The 21,869-nt window shown below is 49.3% G+C and overlaps 1 protein-coding gene across 14 annotated transcripts in view; it reads right to left on the bottom strand.

Annotated features, from left to right (window-relative positions):
- NDST2 (N-deacetylase and N-sulfotransferase 2) overlaps window positions 1-21,869 on the bottom strand; it is a 240,307-nt gene that overhangs the window by 18,191 nt on the left and 200,247 nt on the right. For 11 of the 14 annotated variants that reach the window (XM_030568395.1, XM_030568393.1, XM_030568397.1 and 8 more), the window contains 5 exons: window positions 13,660-15,062; window positions 3,769-3,856; window positions 3,270-3,424; window positions 1,587-1,772; window positions 821-949 (listed from right to left, as the gene is read on the bottom strand). In XM_030568395.1, the coding sequence (XP_030424255.1) occupies window positions 821-949; window positions 1,587-1,772; window positions 3,270-3,424; window positions 3,769-3,856; window positions 13,660-14,652 (1,551 nt within the window). In that variant the 5' untranslated portion in view covers window positions 14,653-15,062. The remainder of the gene's footprint in view (window positions 1-820; window positions 950-1,586; window positions 1,773-3,269; window positions 3,425-3,768; window positions 3,857-13,659; window positions 15,063-21,869) is intronic. The other 3 variants (XM_030568404.1, XM_030568405.1, XM_030568406.1) reach the window with 1 other exon arrangement.

The following is a 21,869-nucleotide window of genomic DNA, read 5'->3' as shown; positions in this document are numbered from 1 at the left end:
TAGCAAGGGAGTGATAGACCAAGGGATGGACTAGGAAATGCAAGGCCCCTTCGGCTACCTCCTTCTCAATTTTCTGAACCTTACAGTCTGAGTGCACTGTCTCTCCGTTTGTTTTGCTGGATTTAAAAGAATAGAGGTCGGAAAGCCCCCAGCCGCCATCTGCAGCAGAAAGCTGGGAAGAGACTGGAGAGTGCAAAGACAGTGCATTACTCAGGAGTTTGCTGGAGCCAGGCAGTGCGGGGTGGAGGGGCAAGGGGGCAGGAAAGAGCTGTCCCAGACCTGGAGCTCCTGAAAATGCCTCAGGCAGGATAGCAGCATCACAGGAAAAACTGTTTCACATGTATCCAAATTTCAAGGGAGGGGGGGGGAGGGAAGAGACACACACACCCAGAGGAGGATTTGTCACAGCACCTGGAGACAAGCCAAATGCAGCCAGATGCACAAGCAATAAAGGGAGCTAAGGACTTTTGGCTCAGCAATTCGTTGGGGGAAGACTGCAGGATAGGTAAGAGGAGCTCCAGCGTCTAGCTGGGCTCAGCACGCCAGCCCCTTCTTCCAGTCCTGTGCTTGGAGAGGTTTGCTCTGGCTGACCCTGAACTCTGATACAAATGGACAGTGGAAAAAAGGGCAGCAGGGTTTGCCAAGAATCCCCCTAAGCAGCAAGGGCTGCTTTAGCCTTCTCTGTCCAGGTGAGCGGCTGCCCCCTCTTCCTTCAGCTCCATTCTTCCACTTTAGGCAAACCTTGCGTATGAGGGCCTCCACCCCCGCCCTCTCCATGGCCACTGACAACGGGCCTTGCTTTCCACGCTGGCAAGCTTACTGGGTTCAGAAGCACTGTCAGGAAGAGTTCACCACCCCGAATGCTTTTGTCCAACTCCTTGGAGCCCCCAGGATATTCGTTGTAGAAGATGGTGTGAGTAAAAAGCCCACACGTCTGTCGAGGCAGCACCTAGTGGAGCCGGAGAGAGAGAACATCAGAGAGGAGGCTGAAAGCATGTGCATGGGTGTGTCAAAGCAGCACCCTACAGAATGATCTGGAGAGGACACCACGAGTGAGGGACCCAGAGCATCACAAGTTTACAGAATTCAGACATTCCCCTCATTCACTTGCTCATCCTGCTCTGAGTAATGGCACAGCGGGTTAGTGGGATCTCAGCTTCATGCTAGCGTGCATGGTTCTCCACCACATTCCCACAGGGGCTGACCCATCCATCCAACACACAGGTCAGGGCAGGTGCTGCAGATGTGCCTCCTCAGAAAGAGCCCTGGAGAGGAGGAGTTGGCTCCTGCAGAGATGGTGCTTTCATGGGCCCGGGATGCATGGCTTTGTAAACACATACCTGCTGGTGTTTGGGAGTTTTCATTCTAAAACCTCACATACCGCACTGCACTGACTCCAATCACAGAAGCACAACAACGGGCTCTTCCTCAGCTTTGACGGATGGTTTCGGGAAGGTTCAACACTCAAGGTACTGGGTGGAGCTTCTCAACACTGGTCATCTAGAAGCCTCCCTCAGCTGACTGCCACCATAGCTCCTCCCAGAACTAACCCAAAGGGCTCCACTCTCCCAGCTGGTAACACTCACCATGATGCTGTTATGGATGAACCCTCGCCGGTACCGGGCGGGCCGCAAGTGAGGATACTCCTCAGTGCTGGTCACCTGGATGCCCCAGACGGATTTCCAGGCCTCATAGAGCTGTGTATGGATGGGATAAACTCCAGAATGATGGGGGGCTACAGCATAGCCCAAGTCCGTGGGGATCCCATGTTCCTGGAAGCAGAACACAGCTTTCTCTCAGTATTTAACTCCTCATTGTCTTTCATGAGAAGCACAGCAGTGCGAGCAGTCTCCCCGGGGACCCTGTGTGAAATGGGAAGCTCTGAGTGCTGCCAGAATCTATCCACACAGGTAGCAAAGGTGCTTATACATCAACCAGGGCATTCAGCACTGCAGCAGTTGCTCAACAGCCACGGGTCATTCAGGGCTGTGACAAACTGGACTAGTTCATCGGCCTGACCTCAGCCCCATCGGTTACAACAGCCAAACCAATCAGTGCTGCTGAAGAGGCAAATCCTGCTCCTATGCTGTCCAGAGGAGCATCACCAGAGCAGAAAAGCAAAACTGTGCCTGCCAAGTGTGGAGGGAAGGGAAGATGCAAGTTGGCTCTGTCTTCGAGAGAGTAATGCTAGGGACAGCAGGGAGCAACGGAGCTGTGCAGAATGGATCGGGGACTTGGAGCCAAGTATTACATCAAATCAACAGGAAAAATTTGAATTTCGTGGCTAGAACTTCATTGAATGGTTCTGGTAATGACAGGAATTAGGACACCTTTGCCCTGGTGGTTTACAATACACCCAGGGCCCCCTGACAGAGTCACAGCCTGTCAGGCTCATTGGCTAGGCTATTCTATATTAAGTATGTGTAATTGCTCTCTGAGTTTTGTATCTCTTTGCAACGGATGGCCACGTTTCTGGGCCTGTGTCTGAAAGAAAATAATATCAGATATTTAAGCGGGGAAGAAAAGAGATGAACTGTCGCATTGTGGTAGCTGTGCTCTGAGGTTAGGAGCACCCATGCTACCCAGAGTCAAGAGGTCCAGTGACCTGGGCATGAAACAACAGGCTCTTACTAATAAACCCATAGCATGGGCTGAAGAGAAGCTTGTTTTCAAAGGAATCTGCAGATGTTTCACTCCCATGCCCTGTGCTGTGAGTATTAAGCATATGTGGCCCCAGCAGCCCAGGACTTTACAGATGGTCCTCTCCATCCACTTGACAACAGGGAACTTCCCTTAAACTGAAGTGACTCTCTGGGAGGCCAGTGTTCCTACCTTGAGCACCCTATGCTACTGATCAGTTGAGGGTAATGCACATATGGCCCCCTGAAAAACCTCAATGAAGCAATAAAGACAGAGCAGGAAATGCTTCTTTACAGCCAGAGTTTGTACCATACTTTGAATTGGATAGTAGAAGTAACACTGGAATGACTCAGCAGTCAGTGCCCCATGCCCACACCCAACACAGCGTTGAGAGCCATGCTTTGTAATGTAGTAGGAGCCACACACTGGTGCACAAGTACCAGGACACATGCTCCCCTGCAGTAGAGACCATGCATGAGGCCAGGGATTCACACACAGCTTTCCAATCCACCAGGATTACCACATTAGTGCCTGGGCTCAGCAGGAGCCAAACACCCATTCCGAGGTGGATGCTTTTGGATTTTGAAGCAAAGTGAATGAGCCTATGGACCATCGATGTCACCTCTTACCAGCGCAAACTGCTTGTTAAGCTTCATCTGCTCAGCCAACACGGTGACGTTGTGGAAGAGGTGAGGCTGCATGTGACTCCACATGTGCGGGAACCACCAGAACTCCTTCCTGTGTTTAAGTAGCATGTCATCACCTTCATCTTCCTCATCTGTACCTGCAGGGAACAAAAGGTCCATAGCAGGAGGGTGGTCAGTGACCTGAGGCAGTGGCTAATCTCTTGTAATTCAACACTGGCAGCGCCCAGAGACATCCTGCATTAGTTTTACACACACTCGCCATACTCAGGGTGCTGCCAATACCACCATCCTGCTGGAGGCAGCCCCAGTAAGCTCAGTTCACAAGAGCTGAAGGAAATTATTCGATTAGACAGACAGCATTTTAGAACCACAGGCTGTTCCCAGCACCCCAGTATGCTGCTGGGGACTGTGCTACACTATGGGACACTGCAACCAGAGGACACAGACTCAGGGGAATGTTAGGTGGGTGGAAGGAGCTTACCTGTGTGGTAGAATTTCCCAGAGAAGCCCAAGTTGAAAGTGAAACTGGGGACTAATGTTCTCAGCTTGTTCTGAGTGTTCAGGAGAGCCTGTTCGAATGGAATGGGAGAAAGAAAGATTCACATTCAGTTGCTCAGTCACATCTCTGCTTTGCTGCGTCCAGTTCAGTTCTGGAAGGAGGTAGAGTAGCATGGAATCCTGTTGTCCTTCATTGTGGCAGGGCACCGTAGCCCAGGAGCAGTGGTTCTGAACCCGTGGACCAATCAGCACACAGCTGCAGCCCATGTGACATCCTCAGGACCCTACATGTATTGTATATATTGTGTGGATGCGGCCCCCATAACCCAGAGAGCTGCATATGTGGCCCGCAATGGTAAATAGATTGAAAACCACTGCCCTGGAGTGAACCATGAAGCAGGACCATGCCACGGAGGAATTTCCTCAATTACACCCAGAGGGACCCCATCCCGCTTCTCTAGGTAAGGGATGGACTACGCTCCATTACATGGAATCTAGTCTTGTCTGCTGCATGACCATGTCAGCCCAAAGGCCACAATCAAGTGATGCCTCCTTGTCCACAGTCTCAAACCACTGAAATGGATGTGAAATGCCTGTTTTGAGACAGAGAAGGGCAGCAAATCCCACCTCCCCATTGCAGCTTCTTAAGGCATCTCAGGCCCAACATCAAGTCTCCCTTTCTCACTCCTCCTAAGCTGGCCGGGACCATGTTGTTGAGTTCTCACCCCAGAGCAAGCTAATGGAAGGCAAGTTTCTGTGCACTTTGCTGGGTTGGGCTCTCGAGGGTGGAGAGACAAAAGGGGAGAATTCAGTGCTACTGCAGGGATGAACATTAGGGAGTGCTCTCTGCTTTAAAAGGGACCCGGAGCTCACAGCATCACTCGTGACAGGATACTGGATATACTGCCGGGGCGGGCCCTTCCTAGGTGACCCTGCCACCGGCTACATGCTTCAGAGTGCGTTGCTCATAGATATCAGGGTTGGAGATGACCTCAGGAGGTCATCTATTCCAACCCCCTGCCCAAAGCAGGACCAATCCCCAATTAAATCATCCCAGTCAGGGCTTCATCAAGCCTGACCTTAAAAACCTCTAAGGAAGGAGATTCCACCACTTCCCTAGATAACTCATTCCAGTGCTTCACTACACTCCTAGTAAAAAACTTTTTCTTAATATCCAACCTAAACCTCCCCCACTGCAACTAGAGACCGTTACTCCTTGTTCTGTCATCTGCTACCACTGAGAACAGGCTAGATCCAACCTCTGTGGAACCCCCTTTCAGGTAGTTGAAAGCAGCTATCAAATTCCCCCTCATTCTTCTCTTCTGCAGACTAAACAATCCCAGTTCCCTCAGACTCGCCTCATAAATCATGTGCTCCAGCCCCCTAATCATTTTTGTTGCCCTCTGCTGGACTCTTTTCAATTTTTCCACATCCTTCTTGTAGTGTGGGGCCCAAAACTGGACACAGTACTCCAGATGAGGCCTCACCAATGCCGAATAGAGGGGAATGATCACATCCCTCGATCTGCTGGCAATGCCCCTACTTATACAGCCCGAAATGCCGTTAGCCTTCTTGGCAGCAAGGGCACACTGTCGACTCATATCCAGCTTCTCGTCCACTGTAACCTCTTGGTCCTTTTCTGCAGAACTGCTGCCTAGCCACTCGGTCCCTAGTCTGTAGCAGTGCATGGGATTTTTCCGTCCTAAGTGCAGGAGTCTGCACTTGTCCTCGTTGAAGCTCATCAGATTTCTTTTGGCCTAATCCTCTAATTTGTCTAGGTCCCTCTATATCCTATCCCTACCCTCCAGCGTTATCTACCACCACTCCCAGTTTAGTGTCATCTGCAAAGTTACTGAGGGTGCAGTCCACACCATCCTCCAGATCATTGATTAAGATATTGAATAAAACCGGCCCCAGGACCAACCCTTGGGGCACTCGGCTGGATACCGGCTGCCCAACTAGACATGGAGCCATTGATCACTAACCGTTGAGCACGACAATCACGAAGCTCCCTCTCAGTGCATTTCTTAATCAACAGGGACCAGGCAAAAGTGAATTAGCAGGTGAATTAGGAGCTGCCTGGTGACAGAGATGGCCTAGTCCCAGGCAGTTATTTACCTTTTAATAGCTTTTCTAAAAAGTGATGGATCAGTGACTGCACCAAGGTGAAGGTGGTGACCCAGCAATAGCAGACTTGGGCTAAATGCTAATGCACAGTGAGGTGGCCACATGGAGCATGCACACAGCTCCTCTGGGCCAGAGGCACAGAGCCGAAGATCTCTCTGCATCAGCAACATTTCACAAGTACCCACGAGTGTTGGAGAGTACATCGGGGTGCCCCAACATGGCTCATGCCACATGGGACATTGGTAAGGCACACTGGTCTCCAGGTGGTAAAAATCACATCCACAAACCCATACTCTTGTGCCATAGAGGGACCACGCATTTAGTAACTAACTGGCATGCATGCAAATCACTGCAATTATAGTTATTTCCAAGGGATGCCTAGTGCGCAGTGCTTGTGCCACTAATTCAGTAGCTCATGCTGACGGGTAGAGAGAATGAATTTCTGCCTCCTGCTGTGCGCACACATCCCTTGGAGTGGGAGGGTGAGTGCTGGAAGATGTAGGAGTTTATTATCTGAGCCCTCCAGCATGAGCTCTTCAGTGCAAACCTATAAACTGTGTTCACTGGGCTGGGAAAAATTCCTCCTTCCTCCTTGCATGCGCTTCTTGGTGAGAGCTAAGAGGTGGAAGGAAATGGGCTCTCAGTGCTGGCTGGTGACACAGGGCAGCGTGTTGATCATTGCCACCATATTGATTATTTCTGGAGTGCCAATGATGCGTTTGAAGCTGCCCAAGAGCCTGCACTAACCCAGCCACCCAACTCCTTTCTGGTCAAGAGGCTGCTGGCCTCTCTCCTCCAGCACAAAAGGCCAGAAATTTCAGCTCTCCCTCCTCACTCAGATGTCAACGGCAACAAATGCATAATGAGCCTGGGACAAAAGGTAAGACCAACAGTAAAGGCTAGGCTCCAATCCCCACTGTGCTCATGGGACTATCCCATTCCTAATCCCCCAAGGGAACCGATGCGTTAGGGGAAACATGGCCTATGGCATCTTCTGGAACCTACTGTAAAGGCTAGTTTACACTAGAAGCGCTAGAGCGGTGCAGCTGCACCACATCTGGTGAAGATGCTCTATGCCGATTGGAGAGAGCTCTCCTGTCAGCATACTATAAAACCGCCTCCGTGAGCGTGTCAGCAGGAGACATAGCACTGACCACATCGAGGCTGAGGTTGGTGTAACTCGCATCAGTTGGGGGTGTCTGATTCACAGCCTTGAGCAACATAACCTGTAGTGTAGATAAGCCCTAAGTTCATCCAGTGCTTTGGAAAGATTCAGCCTGGCTGTTCTGGGACTAAAGGCTTCACAGGACAGGGCACCACGGGCAATGGCACTGCAAGAGTGACTCTCCATACCTGCTCTGTGTCTGTGGTTTGGACACCTGGTTCACCAGGATTAGACTGAGATCCCCAACTCATTTCACACAGGGCACTCACTACACATGGTTCAGAGCAACAGCTTTCGGTTACACCAACCAAATGAACAAGGGGAGGCCGTTCCTGTGCTACTCGGCTGCATCTGCCCCAGTAACCTAGCTGTGAAAAGCTCCACCTTTATTACCATCTCCAGAGCTATGGGAGTGAAAGAGGTCTCCAGCTACTCCTGTTTGCTGGGAAGGTGAGAGAGAAAAGAGGAGGCTAAGGAGCTTAACATTCCTCTGCAGAGGGAGGTTTAAAGCCTGGCTTAGGTTACCAGGACAACACTTTTGTCAGCTAATAAATCCTAAATAACCCTGCTTCAGAGTGGGCAGCAAGTCTACTGCTTAGAGAGAGGCACCCTGGGGAAGAGGTGAGGCAAAGGGAGTCCAGGAACTCAGACTATGGAGAGTATTATTTTGCTTTCTGGGCAAGTCTGTTCTTAATGATGTGCTAGACCCTCTACAGACTACTAGTCCGTCGTAAGAGCTCACTCAGAAAACAGCACCACACAGGTTCAATCCCACTCACACAACTCACCGCTGGGCAGGATAAGAGAACTGATAGCAACCAACTAGGGCCTGCAGTGGAAATTCCTCTAACCTTCTCCTGATGAACTGATACCCTAGTCAGGAAATATGAGTGTGGGGGGAAGATGGTGTTTGCAATGGAAGGGAGGGAGTGTGAGGACTGGCAGGCAGGAGACCTGGGCTCTAGTCCCATCCCTGCCACTCTCTCAGCTTATTTTCCCTCCCTATACTCACCTCTTAGGGGTGCTGTGAGCTGTAGTTCATTACCAAGTGCTCTGAGATGCTTGGAGGAAAGGTGCCAGAGATGGGCACAGTTATATTTACTAGTACATGAAGTAACCAGACAACTGCAGGCAGGTCCTCAGCCCCAAACTCTGCTCACATGCCACTGAACTTCGTCTGCTAATCACCCTATACCCCCAAGAAACTGCCAGCTTCCTCAACTGGTGGGAAGGGGGGAGCCTACCTGTGGTCCCGGCTCTTCTTTTCAGCAGCCTGACCACAAGCCAGAAAACCTCCTCCGGATTCCAGCAAACTCAGACCTCGCCTTATTTTTGCTCTGAATCCCTCGGAGAGCTCTGAGTATCTCTATTTACCACCATTGGAAGGCTCCTACTGGAATGTAATAATCCTGCTCTTTAGCTGGCCAAAAGGGCCACTGTTGGCTAATAAGCAGTGCTGGCTCCAGGAACAAGAGATTGAGATCCAAGTGCAGCTCACTCACTACCATTAACTCACCAGGCCAGCCACCCAACCTACCTTACAATTGCTATAATCTGATGGAGAATGTCCTCCAGATTCTAAGGCCTGATTTTTCAAATGTCTCAATCCAGCCCGTAATTTAGCTCCAATAATCAGCTGAGAGAACAAAACTGCAGGCACAAGCAATGGATACCTAAATTCCACCACCCAGATGTGTGTGCACAATCAAGAGGATGTCTAAATTCTATCACTTGGGCCTGCAATTAACTACCCTCACAACTGGGGGGCTTTAAAAATTATCCTAGGGCCCTAAATATTTATTTAAAAACACACATTGGAAAGAAATTAAAAGAAAAGCCCCTATATTGGTGTGACCCTTTTAAAACAAAGTCTGCATGCTCCCACTGCTGGCTCTGCAGAAGAATGCACCAACAACCACTACAAACTCCTGATGCTGCTGGTGCACAGACACAGCCCTTTCTATGGGGGTTAGGAATTCTGGGGGAGGATACAAATTAGCCCTCACTGTATTTTGTTCCATGTGGCTATTTAAGCCACCAATCCTTTTCTAACATGGCATTATGGTCCTAGACACCACAGTGTTAGATGGCTGAACAGTCCTTTATATGACTGGGCCTTTTTTAGATGTAAAATGTTTCAGTGAATAGAGATTTTTCACTATTCAGCACACCCTCCCCCCTCTTCTCTCTCTCTCTCATACACACACACACAAAAGAAGAGAGAAAAGAAAGATGAAAGGAGACAGGTAAGGAACGGGGCTGGGGCTGGGGGGGGGGGAGAAGAAAGAAACAGCAAGGCTGAGGGGGAAAGAATGTGTGGAAGAAACAAGAGAGGAGTCCACACAGAGAAAAGCAGGAGGGAGGGAAGCAGAGCGCCCAGCTTGGCTCTGAGCTGCTGACAATCCTGGCATACTTGCACACAGGACAGACTCCTCTGTGTAGAAATTGCGCCCATGGCAACTGGACTGCATCTACTATGGCAATTTTCTGCAGTTTTCTCACTGTTGCTCCAGCACTGGGTGCAGCTCAAACAGTGCTAGCAACTGTGAAAGCACTGGTGCAGACAGAGGCCAAGCATTTTTAGTGCTCCCACCAACGCTAGCACCAAGGGGAAAATTGCTAAATATTCTCTGTTTAGGTAAGGACAGATTGTAGGATTCAAAGGGGCAAGTGCCAGGATGCCCCAGCCACCCTCGGACAGTCATTTGAATTCCTTTCTTCTATCTGCCTTCACCGGTGAAGTGCAATCATTGGCCTACACCAACAGCTAAGCTACCAGACTCACCAAACAAGACTGCTCACCAAATGATTAGACAACTTGTGTTCTTTTAGAGGTGATCTGCAAAGGAGCAAACATTAGACTTGTGGGTCTGGTTTTGGGTTTTTTGGGAGGTGCTTATTTGTGGTACACAAGGAGGGCCTGAAAGGACTAGGGAGGTTAGATAGAAAAACAGAGTCCTGTTATATTAGAAATACCTTGCTTTGATTTCCAGTTTGGCTGGCAGATACTGTGGTGGATGGGAGCACTAGCAGGATTATGGATTCACAAGAGATTGAAAACTGAACAAGTGAGAGGTGAAGGGATTCTCTGAACGCTGAGAAAACTTTTTTGTTTTTGTCGTTGACTATGTAACTCCAATTCCTGACAAATACTTCGGAGAAAAGTTCACCCTATAAAAGGTCCACCCTGGCTTTAACTGAAGGTTGAGAATGCTCCCGTGCCAATTTTTCAGCAAGAACTAGTCATCAAGGGCTAATATTTATAACATAAAAACAAGCAGGAATTTTTTTTTTTTTTTAAAGAAAACATTCCCTCTGCCCAAGTCACCTATAACTGGCACACATTTGGCCAAGAAACATGGAGGGTTTTCATCCTCCCTGGGATCTACAGAGTTCCTTGAATGTAGATCTGTGAGCTGAAATAGCCTGGCTGAAACAGCAGTAATCTCTGGGACCTGAAGCAACGTTCACTTCCCAATCTGCCCTTCCTATCCGCTGTCACCTAATCTAAACTTTAAAATAAAGAGCTGTGGTAGTGCAGTAATGTCCCTGAAACCCAGAGTTCATGTTAAAAGCCCAAAGAAACACCAGCTGTTTTGTCACTGTTAGGTTCCCCTCCCCTCCCCACAGCACAAGGCCATTAACAAATCCATGAAGTTAGTTCTTGCTTTAAAAAAATACAAATTCATGAACCTCTCCTGGTGCTGCAATCACAGAGCCTCTTTAAATGGCTAAATCTGAGCTTTATCTGCTTTGCCTGAGATTCTCTGTTTACTGATCTCAGATTATTCCTCCATTTCACAGTTAAAACCAAAATGAAACATCTTTTAGAATTATCTGATCTGGGCTGGTTTTTAAAATCATTAGAACAGACTTGTGTTCTGTCTCCAGGGCTTAGGCCAATTGTCTCCTGCTTCCCTCCCAGGGTCAGTGCTCTGCACAGCCAGGAATGGGGTCCCCACCTTTCCCAGTCTGGGCAGGGGTGTCCTGGCTGGGATAATGTAGACCAGTGTCTTTTGAGGTAGATTTTCATGACATCTGAGTGTCCCAAAACACAGAGCTGCAACTAGGATTCACAGTGCCTGGGGCAAGGTGTAAGTGCAGCCCCAGGGTGAGTGTGTACACATACAGAAATAATTGTTTGGCACATACTGTCAGCAATCACTTAACAAAACAATTAATGATTTACTTACAATACCTGCTCGCTGGTCCGAGGCTTGTGCCTTCTCTCTCCCCCCCATTGTGTTCCCCTCTTTATCTCCCTTCCACCCTTATTTTCTTTTATTTTACACTCCATAAAGACATTTCAGTTTTTCTTTCACATTCACAAAATCTTCAGGAAATTATTGCTATTTCCCATATAAAAAACAATTAAAAAAAAAAAAAAGGTCACCAAACAAAGTAGCAGCACATACTGAACTCCCTGCAGACACAGAAACTCAACACAAAAGACAGTCAGTCCCCTTGTGAGAGACAACTTTACCACAAGAAACATTAGGTGGGAGTGACCATACATATGACAGCAAGCCATGTAACACTGAACAAGACCACTTTTCTGCACATAGTACGAACCAGTAACACTTTGAAGGGGTGAGAGGATGGGGCTGAGACTTTTAGTCTAAATTCCATCAATTACAGTTTCAATGGATGGCATAGTAACTTTGAGGAGGGTTAGGTAGATGTTCAAGTATTATAGGGCAGTTCTTACAGAACAGATGAGCTCAGCAGGATAACCTGATCACTTCATTTAAAGTCTCTGGTTCTCTGCGCTAGGTAAAAGCACATACAGTACAAAGGCAAATGCAGAAACACAGGAAATATCACACCTAAATAGATTCCTGCCCAGATTCCACCCCACTCTCGTCCTGTCCTGTTCTTTTCTGACTCCTTCCTCAGGTATGTCATCACCATCCAGTCACTCAGGGCCACAATCAACAAACCCTCAAAATGGCCCCCCTCAGACTCCTCCCCAGAAGTGAGGCCAAGGGGAGAGCTCCTGCCCTGAGCTCTGGCAGCTGCTCTGTGCCTCTCCCCCAACCCTTATTCCCAGATTGCTGGACACTCTTTACTCCCTAACAACAGGTGATCTGCAGAACTGGGGGTGGACGAGCTGAGAAGAGTAGGTGAGTAACCTGAAGTGAGAAGAGAGCGCCCCACTCTCCCAAGTGTTGTCCTGAAAGGTCACAGGAGGGTTAAACACTCAACTGCAGCAGTTTTATTGGTGGGTGCCCCAGGTGCCAGCTGTTGGGGCTGAGAGAGGACTATAGACCTCTCTGCATGTGATGCTCTCAACACAAGCTGCTCAGATCAAGATGGAGCTGCTCAGATCAAGTTGCATTCTGGAACCCCCATGGACTCCATCACTATATTAAAGATGAGAAAGAGTAGACTGCTGCAGTCATTCTCACCTTTAACCTACAAGTGCTACTCCTGAGGGACCCACCACCCTCAGCCCTCCATACCAAAAGCCCATCCCACTGAAACTCAACCCCTGCATCTGGAGCCCCCCTGCACCACCCCTATTGAGCCCTCTGCACTTAAACCCCCAACATGAGACCCACCCCCCTGCACCACCCTGAGCCCCCACATCCAGAACCCCACCCAGCTGCACCCAGACCCCTCAGCCCACCAAGCCCCACTCCCCCAGCACCCAGGCCCCCTGCTGAGACTCCACACCCAGACCCCCACCCACCTTCACCTGGAAGCCCCTGCAGAGTCCCATTGCCCCTGCACCTAGAACCCCCCAATGAGCCTCTGTGCATCCAAATCCCCCCACACCTAGACCTCTCACCGAGCTGCCTGCACCCAGATTGTCTCACACAGAATCCTCTCGCCCCACACCTGGATCCCTCCACACTTGGGTCTTGCTTGGTTGAGTCTGCCTGCCCCACACCTGGTGCGCCTGGCGCAGAAGGGCAGGGCCCCAGTGTGTTTCTGGGGCAGGCCAAGGCCTTGTGCTGTGTTGGAGGCGGGTGCAGCCTCACCACTGAGTCCGTGTCTCCGGGGTGTGAGGTGAGGAAGGCTGCAGAGTGATCTCATAGACTCATAGACTCATAGGTCAGAAGGGACCAATCTGATCATCTTGTCTGACCTCCTGCACAAGGCAGGCCACAGAACCCCACCCATCCAATTTTATAACAACCCCTAACCCAGGACCGAGTTATTGAAATCCTCAAAATTGGTTTGAAGACCTCAAGCTGCAGAGAAACCACCTTCATGCAGCCAGTGGCCTGTGCTCCCACTGCTATGCTGCAGTCTCCGCATTTATTTATTGACATATAAAACTTGCAGAATTTTAAAATATTGTACACAGAATTTTTAATTTTTTGGTGCAGAATTTCCTCAGGAGTAAAGTGCAGCCCATGAAGGCTACAGGTCCCAGAATACAATGCAGCATCTTGATCTGGGCAGCCTCTGTTGAAAGCATCACATGCTAGGACATATACATGGCATGGGCTACAGTTCTACGATTGCCGCAATCTTAGGGGCAGCCCTGCAGCTACTGACAGATTGCCAATGCAGCCCTTGATTGGACCCAGGGGCCTTATTTAGGTGCCACTAGATTATCCCTTCAGGCTTTACCTCCACATCAGACACCTTCATGCGAGTGCCCTCTTTGCCCACAAATATGTCATCGATGTCCACGAGGATGTAGCGGTCAAGAGTGAGGCAGAGGCGCTTGCCAGTCAGGTAAGCAATGGCGTCCACAAAAACAAGTTTGTGCAGCCAGAAGTTGAGGTTATTGCCAAAGAGGACCCGCTGGATCCCGTCATACAGACCCAGGTCCTGCACGACAGTGGCATGCAGTGCTTTGTGAGTGGCCAGGTGAGGAATGGATTCTGAAGACTTTGTGCTTGCCAAGAGCACAGGCTCATAGGTGCTGTGGTTTGACTGGAACACGGTCCAGTCATCACCGGGCAGGGGACCCTGCTCCACCTCGTTGGCCCGAGTGATGTACAGCAGAGGGGCACTGGGGTTGATGTGATAGTCCCGGAGCCCTAGGTTAGAATGTAGGAAGAGGGGGAATCCCTTGAGCTGAGCACTGAGCAAGCTGTTCTCATTGGCTTTGAAGAACCCTATAATCCCCACTCCATACTCCACACAGTATTTGTCCAACAGCTCCCGGTTCCAAGCATCTAGGTTCACATATTTAAGGACATTCTCATAGATGATAAGAGCATAGCGGCCCCTGTCCTTGTCTGTCAGGGTGGGCATATCCCCCTTGCCAGGGGCAATCTCTGTCCTGTATTTAAACCGGCTGGATTCCAGGATGGCCACAATTTCCTGCCCCAGCTGGGAGTAAATGCTTTCCACAAAGACTAGCACCACAGGCTCAGTGCGTGAAGTGTCAACGGATTTGGTGAGCCTCCAGCTGGCCTGGGGTGGGATCGGGACCCTGTGCTGGTTGCTGCAGTCGCTGAAGGGCAGGGGCAGTGGCTCCTTGATTTTGGGGCTGTTGGTAACATAGTAGGCCAGGAAGCACATGGAGATCAGGCTGAAGGCAATGAGCACCAGGATCAATCTGTGGAGCTCCAGCTGTCGCACGTGCCGCACCACTTTCCACAGCTGAATCATGGTGAGGCGGGCGGCCCACCCCCTGCTCAAGCTTTGCACTCAAGTCGCCCTGGAGATCTCCAGCGCCACCGTCGCAGCACCCAGCAGCAGCTTGCAAAGAAGAAACAGTGGCTGCAGAGCGAGGAAAAACTAAAGCGAACAGCTTCTAGACTAGACTCCCAGAGATCTGCCATTTATCTCAAGTAACCATGGTCCTCAATTCCCATCGCTCCTCCGTGTGCTCCCCCCTCCGCCACTCCTCTCTCTCAGCCAAGTCCTAGAGAGGATGGGGTGCTTATAAATGCCTTTGTTTCCAGGCCCAAATCAGTCAGCCATCCTGTGCGCTGTGTGTGGAGCCAGGGAATCCCACCTGGCAGTCTATTCCTCAGCTAGCCGCTTGCCATTCACATTACGGCACCTTCTAGCTACACCTGAAATTAAAGAGAGAGATAGACTTTCAGTAAATGTTCATAATATTTAGCAGGCTACAGGGGCTCAAAATGGTGGGATCAGAGGGGCTGGGGTAGCAGGTGGGCATGGAGGCAGGGGAAGGGCAGTCACAGATCAGACCAAGCTGCTGGTGGAAGGAAATGCACCATCAGTAAAGGAATTCAGGTGAGCTGGGGAATGACTCTGTTGGGCTTTATAGGAAGGGATCTGCAGGGAATAGCAATGGTGCTATTCCCTCTTCTGGGATTCTCACACACTGTGATAACAGTAGCCTGCAGCATTTGACATCCCCTATCCCTCCTTGTGCCATCTATGGCACTGGACACAAGAGAGGAATCCCCTTCTACCCAAGCCTCCCTCTCACAGCAGCATCATGAGGTCTCACTTCCCCCTTTTAACCTGCTCTTGTCATAATAATGTTGTCCCCTCCCACCCCCCCGTTACCTGCTTCCTTGTGGACTCTAGGGCTACTATGGTCCCCACTCCCAAGGGAAAGCCTCTCCAATTGAAGCTAGCTCTCTCGCTCCTCCACCCTTGGAATGACACCATCCCATGTTCCCAGGCTCTTGCTTCGTGAGGCTGCCCTGATTCCCACAGGAGACCCTGCTCCTCCTGAGCTCTCAAGCTAATGCCTTCTCGAGTCCCGAGGGATGCTGTCATTTTAACAACAGAGGACATGTACTCCCTGTGTGCACACCGTGAGCTATAAAAAGCAAAGGCAGGGACAGCAGTTTCATTTTTATACGTGAGGAGGGTGCCCAGCAGTGATGCCTTTCCCCAGCATAGGAACTCCGATACTCAGGCGACTCATACAGCTTTCATTTGAACATATGCACACTCTGCCAGTGACATGTGCCTGACTGACAACCTTGGAGACTACTGATCTACCTAACAGGCTCCTTGATGCATCACCAATGCAAACCGTCCCATGGTACCAGTGTGCCTCATACACTCATCTGGAAGCCTTCCCCAGGGCACCTCTAAGAATGAGAGGGGAGTTCAATCAACCTTTGGTCTCTGCTGAGACTGCCAACAAGGTCAATTAGTGCCAAGTGCCTGGATGGTGATAGGGGTGGGAACACTTGCTTACATCTCCCACTTCTCTCTCCATTTCACATAGACGACTGAAGAGCATCATGCCATATTTCAGCCTGGGTGCATTTGGGCCAGGTTACAGGTTATAGCTGTATATCTCATTACTGATCCGCAGCTCTCCTGTCATTTTTATACGAGCAGCCTTGTTTCACCACATGCTGTTATTTTTACAGGAAAAGATTCCCACAAGGACAGACAAGCATCAATCCTTCCAAGATGCAAACACCAGAGAATGTATAAGATCTGCCCTGATTTCAAAATCACTGCTTCTGCTTCTTTCTCCTTGCCAGAAACATGGTTACCTAATGCAAAGCAGCTTCCCAGGAACTCACAGGAGCACATGGCTCTCAATCCCTCTCATGCACATCCACCCCTTCCCAGCCAGGCAGATGCTGAGCAAGCACCAGGGCCCCACCACAAGGAAGTACCAGATGTCCCACACAGAGTCAGTCACATGTTCACAATGAGCTCTTTCTGAAAGTCACAAATAAACCCAAATCACACAGATGCACAACACACACACACAAACATTCCCTCCTCATCCGATGCAACTGGCACAGCACGTCACAGCTGTTTCCCAGCAACAATGAGAAGAGAAATGAGGGGCTGCTGAAGTGGACCATTCAGCACCTTTTCCCTGTGCCTCCCCCTCTTTAGCCTTTTTGCTCTGATTTTTATTATTCTAATGTACTTGTAATTTGATTAGCCCTATTTGTCTCTAATTGTAAAACAGACACAGGGCCTGTTTATCAAAGAAAGGCTTTAAAATCAAATGCCACCGGAGGAGAAACTACTCATGATTAAAAGATGCTGACTTTATAATGTGCATTTTGCAATAGAAAAAAAACTACATCAAGGAAAAGATCAATTCACAGCTGGGGCCAAAAGTTGAACTCTAAAGGTTCCCACCAGGCTAGTTTCTAAACTCTTGGTATCACTTGAAACAGAGATGAAAGCAAATGGATTGATAATGATGTAAATATATAGCACTACCATCTTTTACCTGTGGAATGGGGTCAGAATGCTCTTTACTATCATTAAAATTCACAATGCCTTTTGATCTCAGCTCATCGAGGCAGGGACCACTTCTTTGCACGTGTCTGTGCAGTGGCTAACACAATGAGGCCCTAAACCGGATAGAAGGCATACTTTACACATGGGGAAACTGAGGCACAGCAAGGGTGACTTGCTCAAGGCCACAGTGGAAGGGTCAGGACTAAGAGATCCAAGAATCCTGCTTCCCCATTTCCTGCTGTAATCCTGGACAGCCCTCTTCACTGACAGAGCTGGATTTGGAAGCCCAGCCCAACCAGCAGTAAAGTGCTGCATTGCCTTCATCACAAACATACTGACTATTTTTGAAAGCCTGGATTCTAGATAAGTATACGTGGGGCGGCTCAGCACCTCTGAAAATCAGGATCTTAAGAGTCTCAAAGTTGGACATCCAAAAATGCAACACCAAAACTCACTACCCCTGTTTGAAAAACACTCAAGAAAATGACTTTTCTCTCTCCCCTGTGAGCCTTCCTGCGCTAACACTGCAAAGGGGGCCCCAGCACCGTCACTCTCTTATTTAGCACCAGAACTCTGGAGGCGCTTTACATTAAATGGAATAACACTGAAAGGAGCCAGTGTTCAAAAAAGGGAGGACAGTAGCTGAAAGAGCCAATGTGCTATGTCCTTTCTATCAGGGAAGTTCCTGCTCTACAGTTGGGTCTACCAGGCATTACAACACACATGTCAATGGGCTTTAATTGCTATGAGAAACCCCTTTACTCTGCTTACACAAATACACTTCCCAAGCCCACTCGGGGCCTTGGATTCTCAATCCTGCCTGTGAGAAGGGGTTTTAGGACTGAGAAGCCAACTTCATACCACAGAGCTCATGTTTTCCTCATCCCCCCACCTTGGGCTGCCAGGAGACACACGTCATCTCCACATACACGGCACAAGAGGTTCTTCTTGCAAGGATGGCTTTAAGAAGAACATAAGCAGGTATTTGTAAGCCAAGGAGCCCATGAGCTGGGCACAGAGGTTACCAAATAAATGCTGATTGGACAGAATTTGCAACCCAGAGGCCACTATCAAGGAAGATCCCACAGTGCCCGAGGCACTGATCTTTAGGGAAGCCTCACAGTGCATCCTCAAAAAACAGCCTGGAAAGCAGCACTAGTTCACTTCCCTGATTCTATTTACCCATCTATTCACCCTCCCCTTGTCAGTGCTGAACCGTGTCTCTCTACAGCACAGCACTGCACCTTCAGTCTTCTGGTTACAATTCTCAAAAAGAGAACTGCAAGACAACTGGATTGTTCTTTTTAAAGTTGGGGTGAGCTGGGATTTAAGCTAGTCAGCTGCACCTGCAGTACCCAGCTGAGGGGCATGAGGGAAGGATACCCCCTGCACTGGGGACTTTTGAATCATGGGAGTGTTTGGATAACAATGACTCCATTCAATGGTCCAGCGACGCTCTCAAACAAGTCCCCATTTGTTACATGGGTGAGCACAAAAAAACAAATTAAAAAGAGGCCTGTATCTAATCGCTGCTCAGGAATCTGTCGGCTCTGATCTCTCCCAGCCAGAGGGCATGCCAGCTGGCACACCCTGCACTGAGCTCTTTGGGGACCGCTTCAGCTGGTTTAGTTAAGGGGAAAAAAAAGAAAAAAAAAACACAACAAAAATTACCACAGAAATGGTGAGGGAGGCACCTAGCAGCCATCCCTACCCAAACTGCAAAGCCCAGGCTGATTTCCACGGGGGGGAATTAAACAGTTTTCTCTTACGGGAGAAGAAATTACCTGTCCTTTCCTGTGTGGTGGATCAAACATATGAGGATCTAACACTTCAGAAGTATCAAGTTCTCGGAGAAGTCAGGGTCTGTACCAATCTGGGTGTAAATTTGCCAAGACCGCTTGATCTCAAAAGGTATGGAAGCAGGAGGTCAGAATGTGCAGCCAGGACTGAAAATTACATTAGTCCAAGGTCCCAGACTCACTGCTTTCAGTCCTGCCACGGAAACACTGCTAGATGAATGCACCAGTGACAGTTTTAAGGTCAGCTATCTCACAAATAACCAACGCTAAACCAAGTGCTTTGTACCACTCTGAAGCTAAGATTTTCAATTCCATAGTGACACACAGCATTAATGTTGAATTTCAGATGTTTGTGAAATAAGTAGTATTAAAATCATATTGCAACTGTAGTAGTGTAACAGCAAGATAGTAATCAGAATGATGTGGTTTTAGTTCTGCTACACAGCCATCTGCAAAGGACTGGAAATTATTTTGTGGGATCAGTCCAAAAGCTTTCAAGACCAGTACAACCAGTACCAGAAACAGAGAAGGTCAATCTCCACACTGAGGGGCACAGAAACTGGAACCCATCTGGGATTCACGGTGCGCCCAAGGACAGGGGAGGTACTGACAATCTGATAACATCAGCAAGAACTCCTGTCATGCAGAGGACCAATCTTCTGACTGCACTACAGAAGGCTCACTGCCCTAGGAAACAACTTTTCTGGTGCAACAGTCTCCCCCTCCCCCACATTAATCATCATCTAATGGATTTATAGACGCCACAATGGCAGCCTCCTCTCCTTTGTCCCAAATGACTCCAGTTCCATGCTCTCCTCCCTACACTTCCTATGCAACAAGAGCTGCTCTGGACACCAAAGACATAGCACAAACTGGTTTATACAGTAATTACAGAAGGAATCTAATTGATTTTCTACTTCATTCCATTCCATCTTAATACACCATCTCCCAGGAAACACTGCATTTCCTTTTTAAGAATAAGCATTTTTTAAAAGTAGAAATTCCAAATTCTTGGTGCCAGGGTAAAAACAAAACAAAAGTACCTGGCTTGTCAGCTCCATAGTGTAACAAAACTGTTAGACATCCTTGCCTCTCCACTCCTCTACAGCTGTATCAGCACTAGGATCTGGAACTACCTCACAATGGTTACCAACCATGCATGGCTCCCCCTCTTCAGTGGCTGTGCAGTGTCTGGTCACTAGTGTAGACAAGGCCTTTTTAGCTCCAACTGCAGAATGAGCGGTCAGCCCTTGGGCAGGCAGGAGACTGATTACTCCTTGTGGGACAGGTAATGAGCCTGGTGTGGCCTCTGTATGCTGTGTGTTCAAACACAGCTCATTGTGGGGGTGAGGATGACATCCATTGCCAGCTAACGCCAAAGTCTTGGATAGACAAGGCCCAAAGAATGGAGAGCTCAGGCAGGAGATCAACTCCGGCAAGAAGAACCAGCAGTTGCTGCTCTGACAGATGCTGAGACAAAGTCAAACCAGTTCTGTGATCTGCCTGAGTGAGTTACCCTGAGGAGACAGGCCTCTTCTGGCAGGGATCCAGGGTAAGCGGGAAATCTGCCAGCTGGCCAACAGGCCTGAAAGCATCAGCCTGAAACATGAGAAGGGCTGGAAGAGGAGATAGCAATTAATTCTCTTCAGACAGGTGTGTAACTTCACACCCCCTGCATTAGCACAACCTGCATTAACTCCGCCCAGTGCAGAACAGAAGGGAACTGAGCAGTAGCCTGGAGCTCAAAGTCATGCTGCCAGATCTCTGAGATGCTCGCTAATCTGCAGCAGGGCAGCTCCGAGCTATCTGCCAGGGGTGCTGCTGCACAAGACACCATGATTCCCGGGGGCCCTGGCTGACGACAGCTCCCTCCAGCACACTCTTCTGACCTCCCACTCCCATGACTGGCACCCTGATCCAAGCCACACAGACCTCCTGGCCTAACCCCACTGACAAGCACTCCAATACTATCCTCCCAGCTGTGAAAAACCTTCCTGATAAGCACCTTCAGCCAGCTGTCAGCCAGCCCCCACCAACCTGCTATGCTGATTGCCTCTACGGTGTCGCTACATCTAGAGTTGACCTGACTCATCTTCCTAGGCGCAGGAATTTCAGACTGTTGCATGCACTGATGTGCTGCTGGGCTTGGCTGTCAGCACAAGCCCCTACCTGTGTCACACAAGCTGGGAGGCGAAGGCAGTCTGTCCCCACCTGGCATCCCAGATGCACAAATCAGAAAACAAAAGAAACCTTTACAAACAAAAATCAGATACTGCAGCATTCAGCAAATTTTGAGGGCTACCTACCCCAGTGAAAGGAATGCAAAGAGGCAGCCTGCCAGCTACACACATTGGCTGGAATGAAAAGGAGAGTGTGTATGTGTGTCCTCACAAAGCAAGTGCATGGAAAGGTCAGTGCTCTCAGCAACTGAAGAGACGTGTCTGATCGGTGGCTGACCAAGCCCTGAAGTTAGAAAGAAGCGGGATTTTCCTCACAGCTTAGGAGTCACAGGTATCCAAGTGGAACCTTCACTTCCTCAGCTCATACTTGACAGAGCTCTCACTTCAGGATATTAGCCCATTCCAAAGTCTTTATCCTTTTATTCTGGAATTAGCTTCCCTTCTCTCCTCTGCCCCTCCTCACACTCTCAGACCCCACACCAACTGTTTGGAGTGGTGGGGAGGAGGAACAATGCACCGGCTCCTTGTTCCCCACACAAAGACAGAGCAGTGAATGATGCTCCCCACCCCACCTGAATGATGAGTCAGGTCCCCTCAAACCTGGGATATTTCCACACTAAGCACAGGTTCCCCAGTGCACTAGCCATCAACCCAAATTCTTTACCATGTAAAATCCCTCTGGTTTGGACATGAGCACAGG

This window comes from Gopherus evgoodei, chromosome 7, assembly GCF_007399415.2.
Source record: "Gopherus evgoodei ecotype Sinaloan lineage chromosome 7, rGopEvg1_v1.p, whole genome shotgun sequence".
NCBI classification, from domain to species: Eukaryota; Metazoa; Chordata; order Testudines; family Testudinidae; genus Gopherus; species Gopherus evgoodei.
This window is presented reverse-complemented; position numbering and strand designations above follow the sequence as displayed.